The sequence below is a fragment of the Mustela putorius genome, unplaced genomic scaffold, assembly GCF_011764305.1.
Source record: "Mustela putorius furo isolate JIRA1106 unplaced genomic scaffold, ASM1176430v1.1 tig00000196_pilon_pilon_pilon, whole genome shotgun sequence".
Taxonomy (NCBI): Eukaryota; Metazoa; Chordata; class Mammalia; order Carnivora; family Mustelidae; genus Mustela; species Mustela putorius.
The window spans coordinates 2,678,533-2,692,164 of NW_025421310.1; the positions used below are offsets into that span (position 1 = coordinate 2,678,533).

A 13,632-nucleotide genomic window follows, 5' to 3' on the forward strand; every position below is an offset into this window, starting at 1 on the left:
GATCGAGTCCCACATCGGGCTCTGTGGCCTGCTCCCCTCCCTCTCTCTCTCTGCCAGCCTCTCTACCTACCTGTGATCTCTCTCTGTCAAATAAATAAATAAAATCTTTAAAAAAAAAAAAAAAAAAGACAAAATCCTCACTACATTTTCTTGACTTCCCCAGACGTGTACGGAAGAAAAACGTTGGTTTCTGTGATTCAGCCAGGGAGAGCATTCCCACGGGGTTTGGGTGCAGCTTTTGTCTGGGATGTGTCCCTCCTGGTGGGGTCTGTGGATCTCCCGGTTATGCGGGGAAAAGTGCAGACCCAGCAGGTTCTGGGAGGAGCTGGAGTGCATATCCCTGTGTACTCACAGCTGGTGAAGGCACTGGGAGCCTGAAGCCAACAGCAGGTGGCCTGGCCAGTGGTGGCCTGCCGGGTTCCTTGTTCAGCTTGCTCACTGTTTGCCAGCAGTTACAGTCAAGAGAGTTCACCTAAACATCCCGAATCTAGCTTCTCTCAGATGATGCCGCTGCCCATCAGGATCCACTGGGGGTGGGGAGAGGACAGAGCAGGACCTGAACTCCCAGGACCTAAACACCACAGTCTCTCCTCTCCCCCCACCATTGTACTCTCCTCCTGGCCAACTTCTGCTTCCCACCTGGTTCTGAGGGTGGGTCAGGCTGGGTCTGCAGTCCTGTGCCATTTCCAGAAGTAGATGCTGATTGTTTACTGATCTATGGTTGACCCTGAAGAAGTTGAAGATTAGGGCATTATCAAAAATCTGTGTATAATTTTTGGCTTCCCAAACACTTATCTACCAATAGCTTCTGTTGACTGGAAGCCTTACAGATAATCAGTTGGTTAACTTACGTTTTGTATATAACACTTTTTAAATATTGTATTCTTACAATAAGGTTAAGAGAAAAAAATGTTCTAATTGTAAAAAAGGGAGAATGCGTTTAAGTATGGTACTGATTTATAAAAAAAGAAATTCACCTTGGGGCACCTGGGTGGCTCAGTGGGTTAAAGCCTCTGCCTTCAGCTCAGGTCATGATCCCAGGGGTCTGGGATCGAGCCCCACATCAGGCTCTCTGCTCAGCAGGGAGCCTGCTTCCTCCTCTCTCTGCCTGCCTCTCTGCCTACTTGTGATCTCTGTCTGTCAAATAAACAAATAAAATCTTAAAAAAAAAAAATCCACCTTAAGTGGACCATGCAGTTCAAGGTATTCAAGGGTCAGCTGTGTTTTCAGATTTTACAGTTATCTAAATAGGAGGGACAGTGGTGATACCTAGCCCTTCCAAAGGTGAAAGAAGTCTGGGATACACCCAAATCTGGCATGGTATCACATGCTTTGAGTATACATTGTTGGAGTGAGTTTTGTAATGTTTTAAGATTTTTACATTTTTAGAAAGTGAGATCCTTTAACTTTACTCTTAGCTGTGACTGATTTTTTTTTAATCCTGGTAATACCAGTCTTACAAAATGAGTCTTTCCGCCTCCCACTTTTTATGTTAATTTTTATCTATGCAAGTGTAAAACTCTGCTGATATCTAACAAGCAGATTGCTTGGAAATAATTCTGCATGGACTCCTGGTGTGGTGAGTGGGACTGATGAGCTCAGGGGACCCTACTTGTTCTTCTCTGGTATGGATGCCTTGTGGCTGGCTTCTCGTTGTGTAGGCATCTCTTGTCTTTCCTGTGCAGGTCTGGATTCTGGCTGAGATCCCAGAGCGTCCTGCTATTCTCTCTGTCCTTTGCAGCTGCAGTTACGTGAATTCGCCCTCCACAACCCCTGGCCTGTCCCTGGCTCGTCACATTTCCCAGTGCGGGTTTGAAAAGATGTTGCCTTTGGAGAAGGCATTTGCCACCCCTCGGGGCTCCCTAATTCCCCCAGAACTGCCTCTGCTAGGATCAGCAGCTGAGGACCAGGAGGAGGACCCCAAGACTGTCCTCGGGAGGGACCTTGAGTTCTCCCGCCAGCATTTCCGGAACTTCATCTACCAGGAAGCGGCTGGACCCCACCAGGCCATGACCGAGCTCTTTGAGCTGTGCCGCCAGTGGCTGCAGCCCGAGGTGCATTCAAAGGAGCAGATGCTGGAGCTGCTGGTGCTGGAGCAGTTCCTGAGCGTCCTGCCTGACAATGTCCGGCCCCTGGTGGTGGCACAGTGTCCTGAGAGCTGCAAGAAGGCAGCCTCCCTGGTGAAGGACCTTACCAAGGCCCTGGAAGAGCCAGGTGAGGCAGCTACCCCAGAGGAGAGTAGACCACAGAAGAAATAGGAAGTGGGGTGGTCAGCCTTGGAAGGCGTAAAATTGACAGCATAGAGCCCAAGCCAGTCAGTGGCTTCCCTGAGAGTTGAGCTCCCTGGTGTATAAGAGGCACAGAGGTGAGCATCCCAGAGCTGGTGGGGGCTGCAGCCTCACCACCCTGCCCAGTGGCAGCATCCTCAGAGTTGTCACATGGACCGGGAAGACTGCTCAGGCTCCTGCCCTCACATCTGCCTTCCCGATGCAAGGAAGCAGAAGGGAACCAGCCCCTTAAAAGCTGAGTAAATGTTCTGGGCATTTGTTTCTATCCCCTCAATAAGGTAAGAAGAGGAGCCGTGGGGCTGGGTGGGCTGTTAACCACATTTGAGGGCAGGGCCTGAAGGACTGGTGGTGGGGGTGGTCTGGAGCCTTGGGCTCTTGGTCAGAAGCCTATGTCCATGCCCATCCCCTGCAGGTTTACTGTGTGATTGTTAGCACATCTCTCCCTTTTGGGCTCACGCGCCCTTTGAGTATAAGCAGGAATGCTGTTGAGTCTCCCATGGAGCTGTCCACAGCCTTGAGGAAGGGGGAGTGTGGGAAGCGTGCTGAGCCTCTGTTGTCCGTTACTACCAGGTGGGTCTGCGAGGGCCAGTGAAGACCTGGAGCCCAGCGAGACCCAGGCATCCCCTGACAACTGTGAGTGACCAGCTAGCCCTTGGGCGGGTATGGGCCAGGGTTTGATTGGGGGAGGTTGGGAGAGGGTGGGAGGGAGTTAGAGGGAGGCCAGGTAACCGAAGCCTGGAAGTCTGTGCTGACTTCTTCCTATAGGCTCTGGTGAACATGATAAGTATTTCTAATTAAATTTGTTATCAAAGATCATAGAAGGTATACGTGCTTTGCTATTAATAGTGAAAAGTGTTGAGGTACAAAGAAAAAAAGTAATAATCTCTCCACCCCATGTGTCCTCTAAAACTAGACCAAGTGGTGCCCCCTGGCATGTGTTCCTTTATGTGTCTCTGCACATCTCTTGGGTGCACACACATCTCACCCAGGAGTCTCCTCAGAGGATTTGTGGCCTTCTCCCTGGAGGTGATTTTTTTGTGCCTGAGCTCATACTGTTCAGAGTGTGTCACCCAGCCAGCCCCCTCCAGATGGTGGCCAGATATCCAGTGCCATTCTTTTACCTTCATGGCATTTCACAGGATCTGCCCTTCCCAGTCCCGAGTTGGAAGTTACTGCCATTAAGGTTTCTGCCTCTTCCTACAAATGTGCTGTTAAACGTCCTCAGGCCTGTACCTGGTGTGGGAGGTTTCGTTTGTGTTGGTGGGTTCCTCGGGATCACTGGACAGAGGACATTCCACGTGGTTTTGTAGAAGTTCCGTAGCATACACAGTGCCAGTGTACAAGGGTGCCCACTTCCCCACATCCACGCCGGCACCGTACGTTCTTGCTGTTTAAGATTTCCGTTATGCTAATGGGTATGAAAGCATTCTCTGATTTGTGGCTTTAGTTTGAATTCCTGGGGCCACTACTGACCTCGAACTTCTTTTTGCTTTCTTCTTGGTGTGCTCTGCTCTGTCAGTTGAGGACAGTTGTGGGGCCCCTTGAGCTTGGGACCTGCTGTGACATGAGCACTTGGTCCTCCCTTCCTCTGAGTTGGAGAACTCTTCACTCTCTGGGACCTATGCAAGGGAGGCGGTGGGGTCTCCCTCATTGGTTCGGGCTGCCCAGCTGTGTAAAACCAGTCTCCTCATCTTTGTCTCCCCTTCTCCCAGCCTGTCCCTCTCCAGACCCTGTGCTTCTGGAACAGGGGAACATCGGCAACAAGAAGACTGAAGAGGCCAAGCCTGCAAAGGTCGAGCCGAAGGTGAGTAGGGTCTTTCTTGTCCGGGGGCTCATCGGTCCTGTTCCCCAGGAGGTGGATCTGTCATCCTATCTTGTGAGGCTCTCTCCCTCTCCCCATTGTTAACATGCCACCCGCTCCACAGGAGGAGCTGGGGTGGGCTGAGGTTCCAGGGCTGGACACCTGAGCTGCTGCCACCCCAGGAAACCAAGACATGAGCCTGGCTGAGAGTTGGTGGGGATGAGGCAAGGAGAGGTCTCTGGGATCAGAGTAAGCAGCCTGAGTGCTGCCACTTCCCCCTTAGGAATGTTGGACAGGGTCTCCCTTTCTGTCAGCAACCTGCCCACCCGGTATGGCGACTCCCTGGCCCTCATCCCTCTGGCTGTGGCCAAGGCACTGTTCCTCTCTTCTGGGGTGCACCATTGTTGCTAGCCACGACTCCCTTCCCCACTCCCATGCCCCCTGCCCTTCGGCACTCTGGGCCTGGACGTGCCCTTACCTCTCCCCGGGAGACAGCTCCCCCAGACCTTACAGAGCCCGTGGCCTTTGTCATGGTGACTGCTTCTCCTGACGGCAGTGAGGATGGCTGTCCCAGTCCCCACAGGTGCTGGCCTGGGCCCTGTGTGGCGTGCAGGGGTGGCAGACATAGGAGACTCTGGGGTCGTCTACAGCAGTGGCTCTCAGCCAGGGTGGCTTTACCCCTCGGGGGACATTGGGTGATGTCTAGAGACTGCTTGGCTTGTCAGTACTTCTCGGGGGAGGAGGTGCTGCTGACATCCACAGAGAGGAGGGCGGGAAACATCTGCAGTGCCTGGGGCAGGCCCAGCTGACAAAGTCCCTAGCTCTGGGGCACCTGGGCCACTAGGTTGGTTGGGGATCTGCCTTTGGCTTATCCCCGAGTACTGGGCTTGAGCCCTGCCTCGGGCTCCCCACTTGACAGGGAGCCTGCATCCCCCTCTCCTGCTCCCCCTGCTTGTGCACTTGCTTGCTCTCATCAAATAAATAAATAAAATCTTTAAAAAAAAAAAAGTCCGTAGTTCTCGGGCCAAGAAACCCTTCCATCAGGTTAAGCTGGGATCCAGGTCCAGGACCTGTGTGGTTGGGGGGGGAGGAGCCTCCCAAGAATAGTGCCACCCCCATTATGGTCCCTGGCATTGTGGGACAAGGGTCCATCCTTCCTCTGCTCGGGAAGCCTTAGCCATGGCGGTGCTACTGTTTCAGAAGTTGACATTTCCGGAGGTGCCTCTGTACCTAGGGGAGTGGGGCCACCTGGACCCGGCGGAGGAGAACCTGAAGACCTTCCGGAAGCTGCTCCTGTGGGGTGAGACCTTTCCCCACGGCCTCATACTGCATCCTCTGTTCTCTTCCAGAAGCATTGGTCTAGGGGTTTCCAACTCCCACGTGGGGCTCTGGTTAAGGCCCCACAGTGTTTTGAACATACTTGACCATGAATGACCTAGCCAGGGCCCCCACCTTGGCCCTGCCCTTCTCGATCTACACATTTGAGGACTGCCAGAACCCTGGGCTTTTGAGTTTGTAACCCCTGCTCTGTGACCTGAAGCTTCTGAACGTGGAAAGGCCTCCTGGCCCCAGTGTGTCAACTTTCCCTTCCTCCTCGGTGCAGAGACGGAGCCTCTTGGCCTTCATGGGTCTTCCCTCTTTTGTGGACATCTTTGCCCACAGACCAGAACCCAGCACAGACTTCTGAGTTCCTTGTGGTTGTAGTTGTAGGGTCTTTTCTGACTGCTCTCCCTTGAATTTCCCACTTCCTGTTGGGCTTTCCTTTTCTTCCTCAGTGGGCCTTCTTCATACCTTCCCCAGTTTGCCGGGAGTCCCCAGCTCTCTAGGGCTCAGAGCAGCTTTGGCGGATGTCCCAGGACAGAGGAAAGGATCGGGGCTGCCCCGGCCAGCCTGTGAGAGCTGAGGTGCATCGTTGGCTGTTTGTAGTCTGCTCTTGATGGCTCTTTCAGTTTTTGGTTTTTTTGATCCCACCCAGGGTTTCAGCTGGCCCAGCCTGATGATACCTGCAGGCTGGAGACGGAGGAGCTCCGGTTAGTTGAAACGGAACCACCGGAAGGCAGCTTCTCAGGTGAGGTCCAAGAGCTGTGGTCAGGCCAGGGTGGAGGGTGCGCCTTTCAGAGGCTGATGGAGCTCCTCGAAGCTCCACTGGGCTCAACAAAGACCTCAACTTGGACCTCACTCTACTCCACCCCATGTCCCATACTTTTGCCGCCGTCCTCCCCCCCCCGCCCACAAATGTCAGAGCAGGAGGTAGCAGTCCAGCCGTTCTATCTCCTGCTGGATAACAGCCCCAAAGCTTAGTCACTTGAGCACCAGCGGCGCTGACTGGGATTGGCTGGGCCTCTGTTTTCCCTGTGGTGGCTGTGGGGCTGTGTACACAGCCACAGTCATCCGGAGACTTGTCCTGGGTGGTCTCACTCAACCGTGGCAGTTGGTGCTGGCTCTTGATGGGGAACTCAGCTGCAGCAATCAGCCTGCGCTCTCCTCATTGCCTCTCCACGTGGCTGGTCTGAGCTTCTTCACAGTGTGGCAGCGAGGGTCAGAGAGGGAGCGTTCTGGGAGGGTCAGCACCGTCCTGTGGTGCTCTGCGAGCCTTTGCTTGCATCATGCACACTTAATAAGTCCCCTAGACTAGCAGGTCACATGGTCAAACCAGTGTTCATGGTGCATGGGTTGTATGTGTGAATGTTTGTGGTGGGACACTTCCCAAGGGCCTGAATCCCAGGAGATTGCTTCATCGGGGGCCCCCGTTAGAACACGTTAGTATACTGCGCAAGTGCTCGTCGGGCCCTTCTGGTGAGGATGCGGGCTTACCAGCTCATGGGTCCATTGCCAGGCTCTACTCACACACGGGTCACGGTGGCCGCTGCAGCTCACATCCCCAGTGCAGAAATGAGACTCATCCCTACCCCTTACACTTGTACGTGCATCTCGTGGGCTAGAACTCAGTCACATGGCCACTTCAGCACAAGGCAGGCTGGGAGTGACTGTCTTTAGGCAGGCACTTGAGCTCGGGGACTGCAAAAGATGGGGGACACACGGCAGTCTTCTCAGTAGTCTTGTTCAAATCCATCGCCCCTGGGTTTGTGGAGGGGATTGACGATGGTGTGCGTGGCGAGCACCATGTCCTCACTTGCTTCCCTTTTGCCCCGGCTTTCCATCCTGCTTCATCTCAGTCGCTGGCCTGCGCCTTTTGTTAGTTTTCTCCCGAAGGGCAGACCCCTTTGGCGTCCCTGGAGTTGGGACTGCTCACATCATGACCTTATTTCAGGCGGCAGGAGGTGGCAGGAAGGTAGAGAGAACATGTGTGAGACGCTGATGGAGAGGATCACGAGGGAAATTCTCGTTTGCCCCCTAACGGGAGCCGCCCCAGAGGAGGAGCAGCAGCTGCAGAAGGCTCTGGATCCTCAGGAGGGGGAACCAAGCCCTGTCACCATGGCCCACAGGCGGTCAGTCATCCGGGAGCCAGCCCAGGACAGGGGCACAGCCGGGGAGAGTCCCGCGGTGCCTGTGATGCCAGCCACCACGCGCCAAGGCCTTGGGAGAAAGAGGCCCTGCCCGAAGGATGTGGGTGGGCAGGGCCCTGAGTGTGTCTCCCGTGTGAGCAGCCACCTGCCGTGCCACGTGAGAGAGCCTGGTGCAGCCAGCCACAGCGCAGGGTCCCTGGCTAGGCCGGACCAGGATGGTTCTCCGGCAGTTTGCCCTGCTGCTGAGGAGCCTGGGCTGTCCCGCGGGAAGCCCTATGCGTGCAGCGAGTGTGGGGAAACCTTTGCATGGATCTCACACTTTATCGATCATCTTAGAAGCCACAGTGGCAGGAAGCTGTACGCATGCCCGGGCTGCTGGAAGACCTTCCACTTCAGCCTAGCCCTGGCCGAGCACCAGAAGACCCATGAGAAGGAGAAATTATACGCATTGGGGAGGGCCCTGGGACCCCACCCTGCAGCCTGTGGAGCCCATGACAGCGGGAGGCTCAGTGGGCGCATGGGGTTTGTGGCAGGCGATGTTTTCCCTGTGCACTCGGAGGCACAGAGATGAGCCACTTGCTCAAAGTGTCCCTAGAGGACAACTTCACCCGCCTGGGATTCCCGAGTAATGTATCCGGTCCTTCGAAACCCTTGCGTGGCTTCTTTGCAGTGTCTGTGTGGACATGATCTGTTTTCTCAATGAGCTAATGTGGCTAAAGCGCTTAGAACCCAGGACGGGCCCTCGGGAAGCCCTCGTCTCCTTGTAAACACACCCATGTAGACGCCCACATGCAAGCACGAGCGGTCAGGTGTGAAAGAAGATTCCCTTTCTTCCATAGCCATTTTAGCACCACCCTTGCAGTGGAACGTTTGTCATTGTGCTAAGCGTAGAGTTGCCTTAAAGGGTATGATCTGCCAGCTCTTGCTGAAGTCAGTCTTGTCTCTGCTCCTCCTGTTCATGCTCCCCAGGGCTTCTGCTCAAGCTGTTTGGTCCTTTCATAAATACCTGATGTCAAGCTCACTTCTGAATCCTCACTAGCAGACTCTCCTAGTTAATGCACGCGTCTGCAAGTGTGGAGTGGCTTAACTGAGATCACAGAAATGCTTGCAGCCTCGTTACAGTGTTTTCAAACCACGCATCTCTGCCCATTAGTGAATTGTGAAATCAAATTAGTGGGTGGCCACCAGTGCTACAAAGCAATGAAGTAGAATTAAATAGGTAAAAATTCATCATGTAGTAAAGGCAGATATTGTTTCGTGAAACTTCTCAGCCATGCATCTAAATACAAGAGCAGCCTGCAAAGTACGATGGATTTCTTGCACAGAGGATGGAGGCTCGTGATCAGAGCAGGTGGAAGACACCAGTAGAGGTTGATGAGATGTGACTGTCTGGACAGGTGAAGCGTAACTCCTCGGGCTGCCTAAGGTGACTTTCTGCTTTGTGTGTATAATCTGATTGCAGCATTGTTTCTTTTGCCTGAGCATAAATTTTAACTGCTTCTTGTAGATAAACTGGTGCCTCTTTTTTGTCATTGTGTTTGAGCAGGCAGTCTGTTGTAATGATGCCCAGAGCAGCAGCTTAAAGTAATAAAGGATTTTTTTCTCGCACTCACGTGACAGTCTCATGTTTGTTACTGTTGTGTGTGGTCGATGGGAGGGAAGCTCTGCTCCGTGTAGTGATTTAGAGACCCAGGCTCTGTCCCTGCCGTAGCTCTGTTCCCCACTAGACCCCCTGGTGTTCGGGGGAAAGCCGCACTTGCTCAGCTGGAAGACCACGCACATCACTTCCATTCTTGTCCTTGGAGAGCCATGATTTGCAGCCCGAGTCACGTGTGTGTGTCTGGGATTGTCTCTTCCCCCAACACCCTCATCCTAAGCTGGCTGTGGCTCTGGTTAACTTTTTTTTTAACCTGTATTTGGAGGCACCTGGGTGGCTCAGTGGGTTGGGCCTCTGCCTTCAGCTCAGGTCATGAGCTCAGTGTCCTGGGATCATCCCCACATCGGGCTCTCTGCTCAGCGGGGAGCCTGCTTCCCTCTCTCTCTGCCTGCCTCTCTGCCTACTTGTGATCTCGATCTGTCAAATAAATAAATAAAATCTTAAATAAATAAACCTGTATTTGCTCTCTGAACTTTCCTTCCCAGCCTAACCCATGAGCTTGCCTCTCCTGCCACAAAGAGGTAGCACCTGAGGTGCTCTTGTTTTCAGCTTCAGGGCCACTGATAGGTCTGCCATTACCAGAAAGCCTGGCTCTCCATCTGTCCATTTCCCATCTGTGGTCTTTAGTGCACAGCTACATGGTGGTGCCTTTTTTGTTTATATTTTAAGGTTTTATTTAGAAATAATTTTCTTATAGAAAATCTTCCACTGCCTCCCTGTGAACATTTTCCCGTTTGCCTGTGCTTCATGCCCCCTGCCCCCTCCACACACATTTTGGAGAGCCTGGGTCAATGTTACTACTCCAGTGAGGATTCCTTTGCTCAAAGTGCCCAGTTTGTCCACTTACGGTTGCTTTTCCCCTTAGCTAATAAGCAGTCTGTGGGGAGACACGTGAAGATAGTGGAGATACACTGCTTCTCACCCAAATGCCCCCTCACCCGGTTTCTCTTCCATTAGTGGTTCTTGCCATGATGGTTGCAGAGTTGTTGGTTATCTTTTTTTTTTCTTTTTTGAAGATTTTATTTATTTGACAGATCACAAGCAGACAGAGAGAGGGGGAAGCAGGCCCCCCACCAAGCAGAGAGTCCGATGTAGGGCTCAATCCCAGGACCCCGAGATCACAACCTGGGCCAAAGGCAGAGGCTTAACCCACCAAGCCACGCAGGTGCTCTGAGTTGTTGGTTAACACCAGTCCTCCTTCTGGGCTCGCCACCCAGCCCTGGGCATCCTGCTGCAAGCCAGTCCCCTCCCTTCTCTCCATTTATTTGTCCTTATAATCAGAATGAATTTAGGGATTCTTGTGTTCTCCGTGTTTTTTCAAGTTTTATAACTTAGTACCATCCTTGGTTATTTTGGCACCCAAGTTGTCCCAGATGTGGCCAATGAGAGTCTCTTCAAGAAGGCTCCTGTATCCCTGTGACATGCCTCTGTTTTTTGCCTGTTTTTTTTGCACGGTTCTTTTTAGTATAAGAAGTTATTCCAAGCCCAAATTATTCCTACCCTAAAATCAGCCATTTTCCAGTTCCAGAGAACTGGTTCCTTTAGTGGGGCTGCTCTGAGACCAAATCTGAGTGCCTTCAAACCTGAGGTGTATTCATTGCTACTAGAGTATCTTCCAGTGAGCTGGGAAACGTGGACACACAGGTACAAACACAAAGGCCTGTATGTGTTCGTACGTGCGCACGCACACACATGTACAGCAGTACCTCAGTGCACATTCTGTTATTCCCCCATATTATGTCAATAGTGAAAACTCTGAAATCAGCATGTTTAGTAGTATGCTAAATTCTAAAAGACCTCTCAAAATCATTTCAGAATTGTTCTTCCCAAACCACTACAAAAACCAAACCTAGAAAAGCTATCAGGATTTGTTTGTTAGTCCCTGCCGCCACCAACCTGACCAAGGCAGGGTAGAGCACACAGATGGATGATTGGTTCTACAGAGAGGCAGATGTTCCCACTTGGTAATCTCAGAGGAAGCTTCTTTAGTTCAGGCATTAGGGGCATTGGGTTTGTGTTAAGGGTCTCCCATCCAAAGAGGTAGGGATGTGGCCCGTTGAGAAAGATGGAGAAAATGGAAAGCACAAGGCGGCGACCCTAGTGTCTCCAACACAGTTGGGAGGGCTGGGAAGTGTACAGATCATGGGGCACTGAGCCATAACTCAAAAAAGGACATGGTATCTGGAGGGCAAGAGAGAGCCCTAGATGCACTGGTGGGAAGAATGGAATGGAGCTCCTGACTAGTTTCCACAGGGTGTCCAAGAATGACTGTTCCGAGTGGGCGGGGAGGGCGGATCCCACAAATGGAAAACTGGCAAGATGGGAATAAATTTCAATGAGAAGAAAATGCTTACATACCCTCTTTTACAGACTGAATTGCCTCCCACCCCAAACTTACACACTGAAGCCCTAACCACCCATGTAACTGTATTTGGAGATAGGGCCTGGAGGGAGGGAATGGGATGAGGCCCTAATCCCACAGCCTCAGTTCCTTATAAGAGGAAGAGCAGAGATTACCCTTTCATCATGTGCACACAGAAGAAAGGCCATGTGCAAGGACACAGTGAGAAGGCGGCTATCTACAAACGGGGAAGAGAGGTCTCGCTAGAAACCAACCCGGACAGCACCTTGGTCTTGGACTTCCAGCAAAGAACAACTCCAGAACTGAGACAAAATCAGTTTCTGTGGTAAAAGCCACCCACCCTAAGGTATCCGGTTGTGGGAGCCTGAATGGACTAATACAGGCCTTCATCATGCTCTGGGTTGAGTTTGTAAACCAGTGTCAACCAGTGCGACTGCTTTGGAAAGCAAACAGCACATTCACACTGAGAACCAATATGATGTTTGTATCCCTTGAATCTTAAGTTTTAGACACGGGGATTTTTCTTAAAAACTTAAAACTTAGAAAAGCTATATAAAATAATGAGATGCTGAAATCCTTTCTGGCTGTAGCTGGAATATTTAAAGCATTGAGGAAACCTCACGGTGGCCTGGTGGTGGTTAGACTTCTCACGTGGCGTCACTGGGTTCCGAGCACAAGCGTCCCAGTGAGTGAGGCAGAAACTGCATGGCCTCTTCTGAGTCTGTGTTCATGCCTCTCATTCTTCCTTGTTGGGTCTTCAACTTCTGTGTCAGTAACTGAGACATGCCAGCAACTCTCCCAAGTAAATGAGGCCCTCTGGTCAGGAGCACATGTCCCTGCCATTTTCCTGACACTCTGGTGTAACTTCAAGTTCCCTCCACTGGTGTGGCCCTGCTGGGCAGGAAACGTGTATCTCGCTCACCATGGAGAGTGGCAGTGATACTGTGGGCACCTCCCCATGGTTCCCAACTCCGGGCTGTATTCCTGTGTGTGTTATTGTGGGGGCAGGAGAGCTGGGGCTGTGTGGGACAAGAGCTTGTGTGACTCAGTTTCAGTCACCTGCCATTTTCAAAGGAGTGCGAAACAGTGTGGTTGGTTTCATTTTTACTGACCTGAACTCAAATTGGGAAGCCTTAACCTTTCCCAGATGCAGTGTTCTCCGATGAGAAGTATCTCCCTAGAGAGTGAACTGTGCCTGACCCACTTCCTGTACTAGATTTAGGGGTAGGAGCCTGTCATTACATTCACCTAAAGAAGCGCATCTACTCAGAACATCTGGTTTCCTTGAGGACAAGACACAACACAAGGAGAGAAGCCCAGGAAAAGGGAGGAGGATAAAACAGCTGACCGGAGGACCAAGGCCACTGAGCCGCCCAGTCCCATCCAGCCACTGGCTGGGTCCCTGTGGCAAATGACCGGAAAGGAGGCTACAGCGAACTGACATATGCCTCAAAAGTCAAATATACACTGGATTTCAAAGGTGCCCTATACAGAAGTAAGCAAAACATCTCATGGGTGGTCTCTTATAGTGGCATGCTGGAAGGGGGACATTTGGGATCTACAGGAACAGGCATTAATTTCACCTTTCTTCTTGCTTCTTAAATGGGACTATGACAATAGCTAAAGTTCCTGATGTGGCCTGCATAGTTTCTACCAGAGACAGCTGTTTTCTTAAGTAGCTTATGAAGTCCGATAAAGGGAGAGGAGGCATTGCACAAGCACACTGGGGACTATGGGAAGACTATTCGTAATAGTTTTCCCCCAGGGGAGAAATTTCAAGTTAACTGGGAACTTACATCCCGGCATTGTGATCAGAAAATCAAACCAACCGGGCGCCTGGGTGGCTCAGTGGGTTAAGCCACTGCCTTCGGCTCAGGTCATGATCTCAGAGTCCTGGGATCGAGTCCCGCGTCGGGCTCTCTGCTCAGCAGGGAGCCTGCTTCCTCCTCTCTCTCTCTGCCCGCCTCTCTGCCTACTTGTGATCTCTCTCTGTCAAACAAATAAATAAAATCTTAAAAAAAAAAAAAGAAAAAAGAAAATCAAACCAACCGACAGAA

The 13,632-nt window shown here is 51.8% G+C and overlaps 1 protein-coding gene across 11 annotated transcripts in view; it reads left to right on the forward strand.

The window, feature by feature from the left end:
• Positions 1-9,168, forward strand: part of ZSCAN18 (zinc finger and SCAN domain containing 18) — a 55,341-nt gene extending 46,173 nt beyond the window's left edge. For 7 of the 11 annotated variants that reach the window (XM_013049961.2, XM_045077312.1, XM_013049964.2 and 4 more), the window contains 6 exons: positions 1,742-2,214; positions 2,859-2,921; positions 4,001-4,092; positions 5,290-5,389; positions 6,065-6,157; positions 7,361-9,168. In XM_013049961.2, coding sequence (XP_012905415.1) covers positions 1,742-2,214; positions 2,859-2,921; positions 4,001-4,092; positions 5,290-5,389; positions 6,065-6,157; positions 7,361-8,127 — 1,588 coding nt within the window. In that variant the 3' untranslated portion in view covers positions 8,128-9,168. Of the gene's footprint in view, positions 1-1,685; positions 2,215-2,858; positions 2,922-4,000; positions 4,093-5,289; positions 5,390-6,064; positions 6,158-7,360 lie in introns of all 11 variants that reach the window. The other 4 variants (XM_013049963.2, XM_045077311.1, XM_004780483.3 and 1 more) reach the window with 1 other exon arrangement.
• The last annotated feature ends 4,464 nt before the right edge of the window (positions 9,169-13,632 follow it).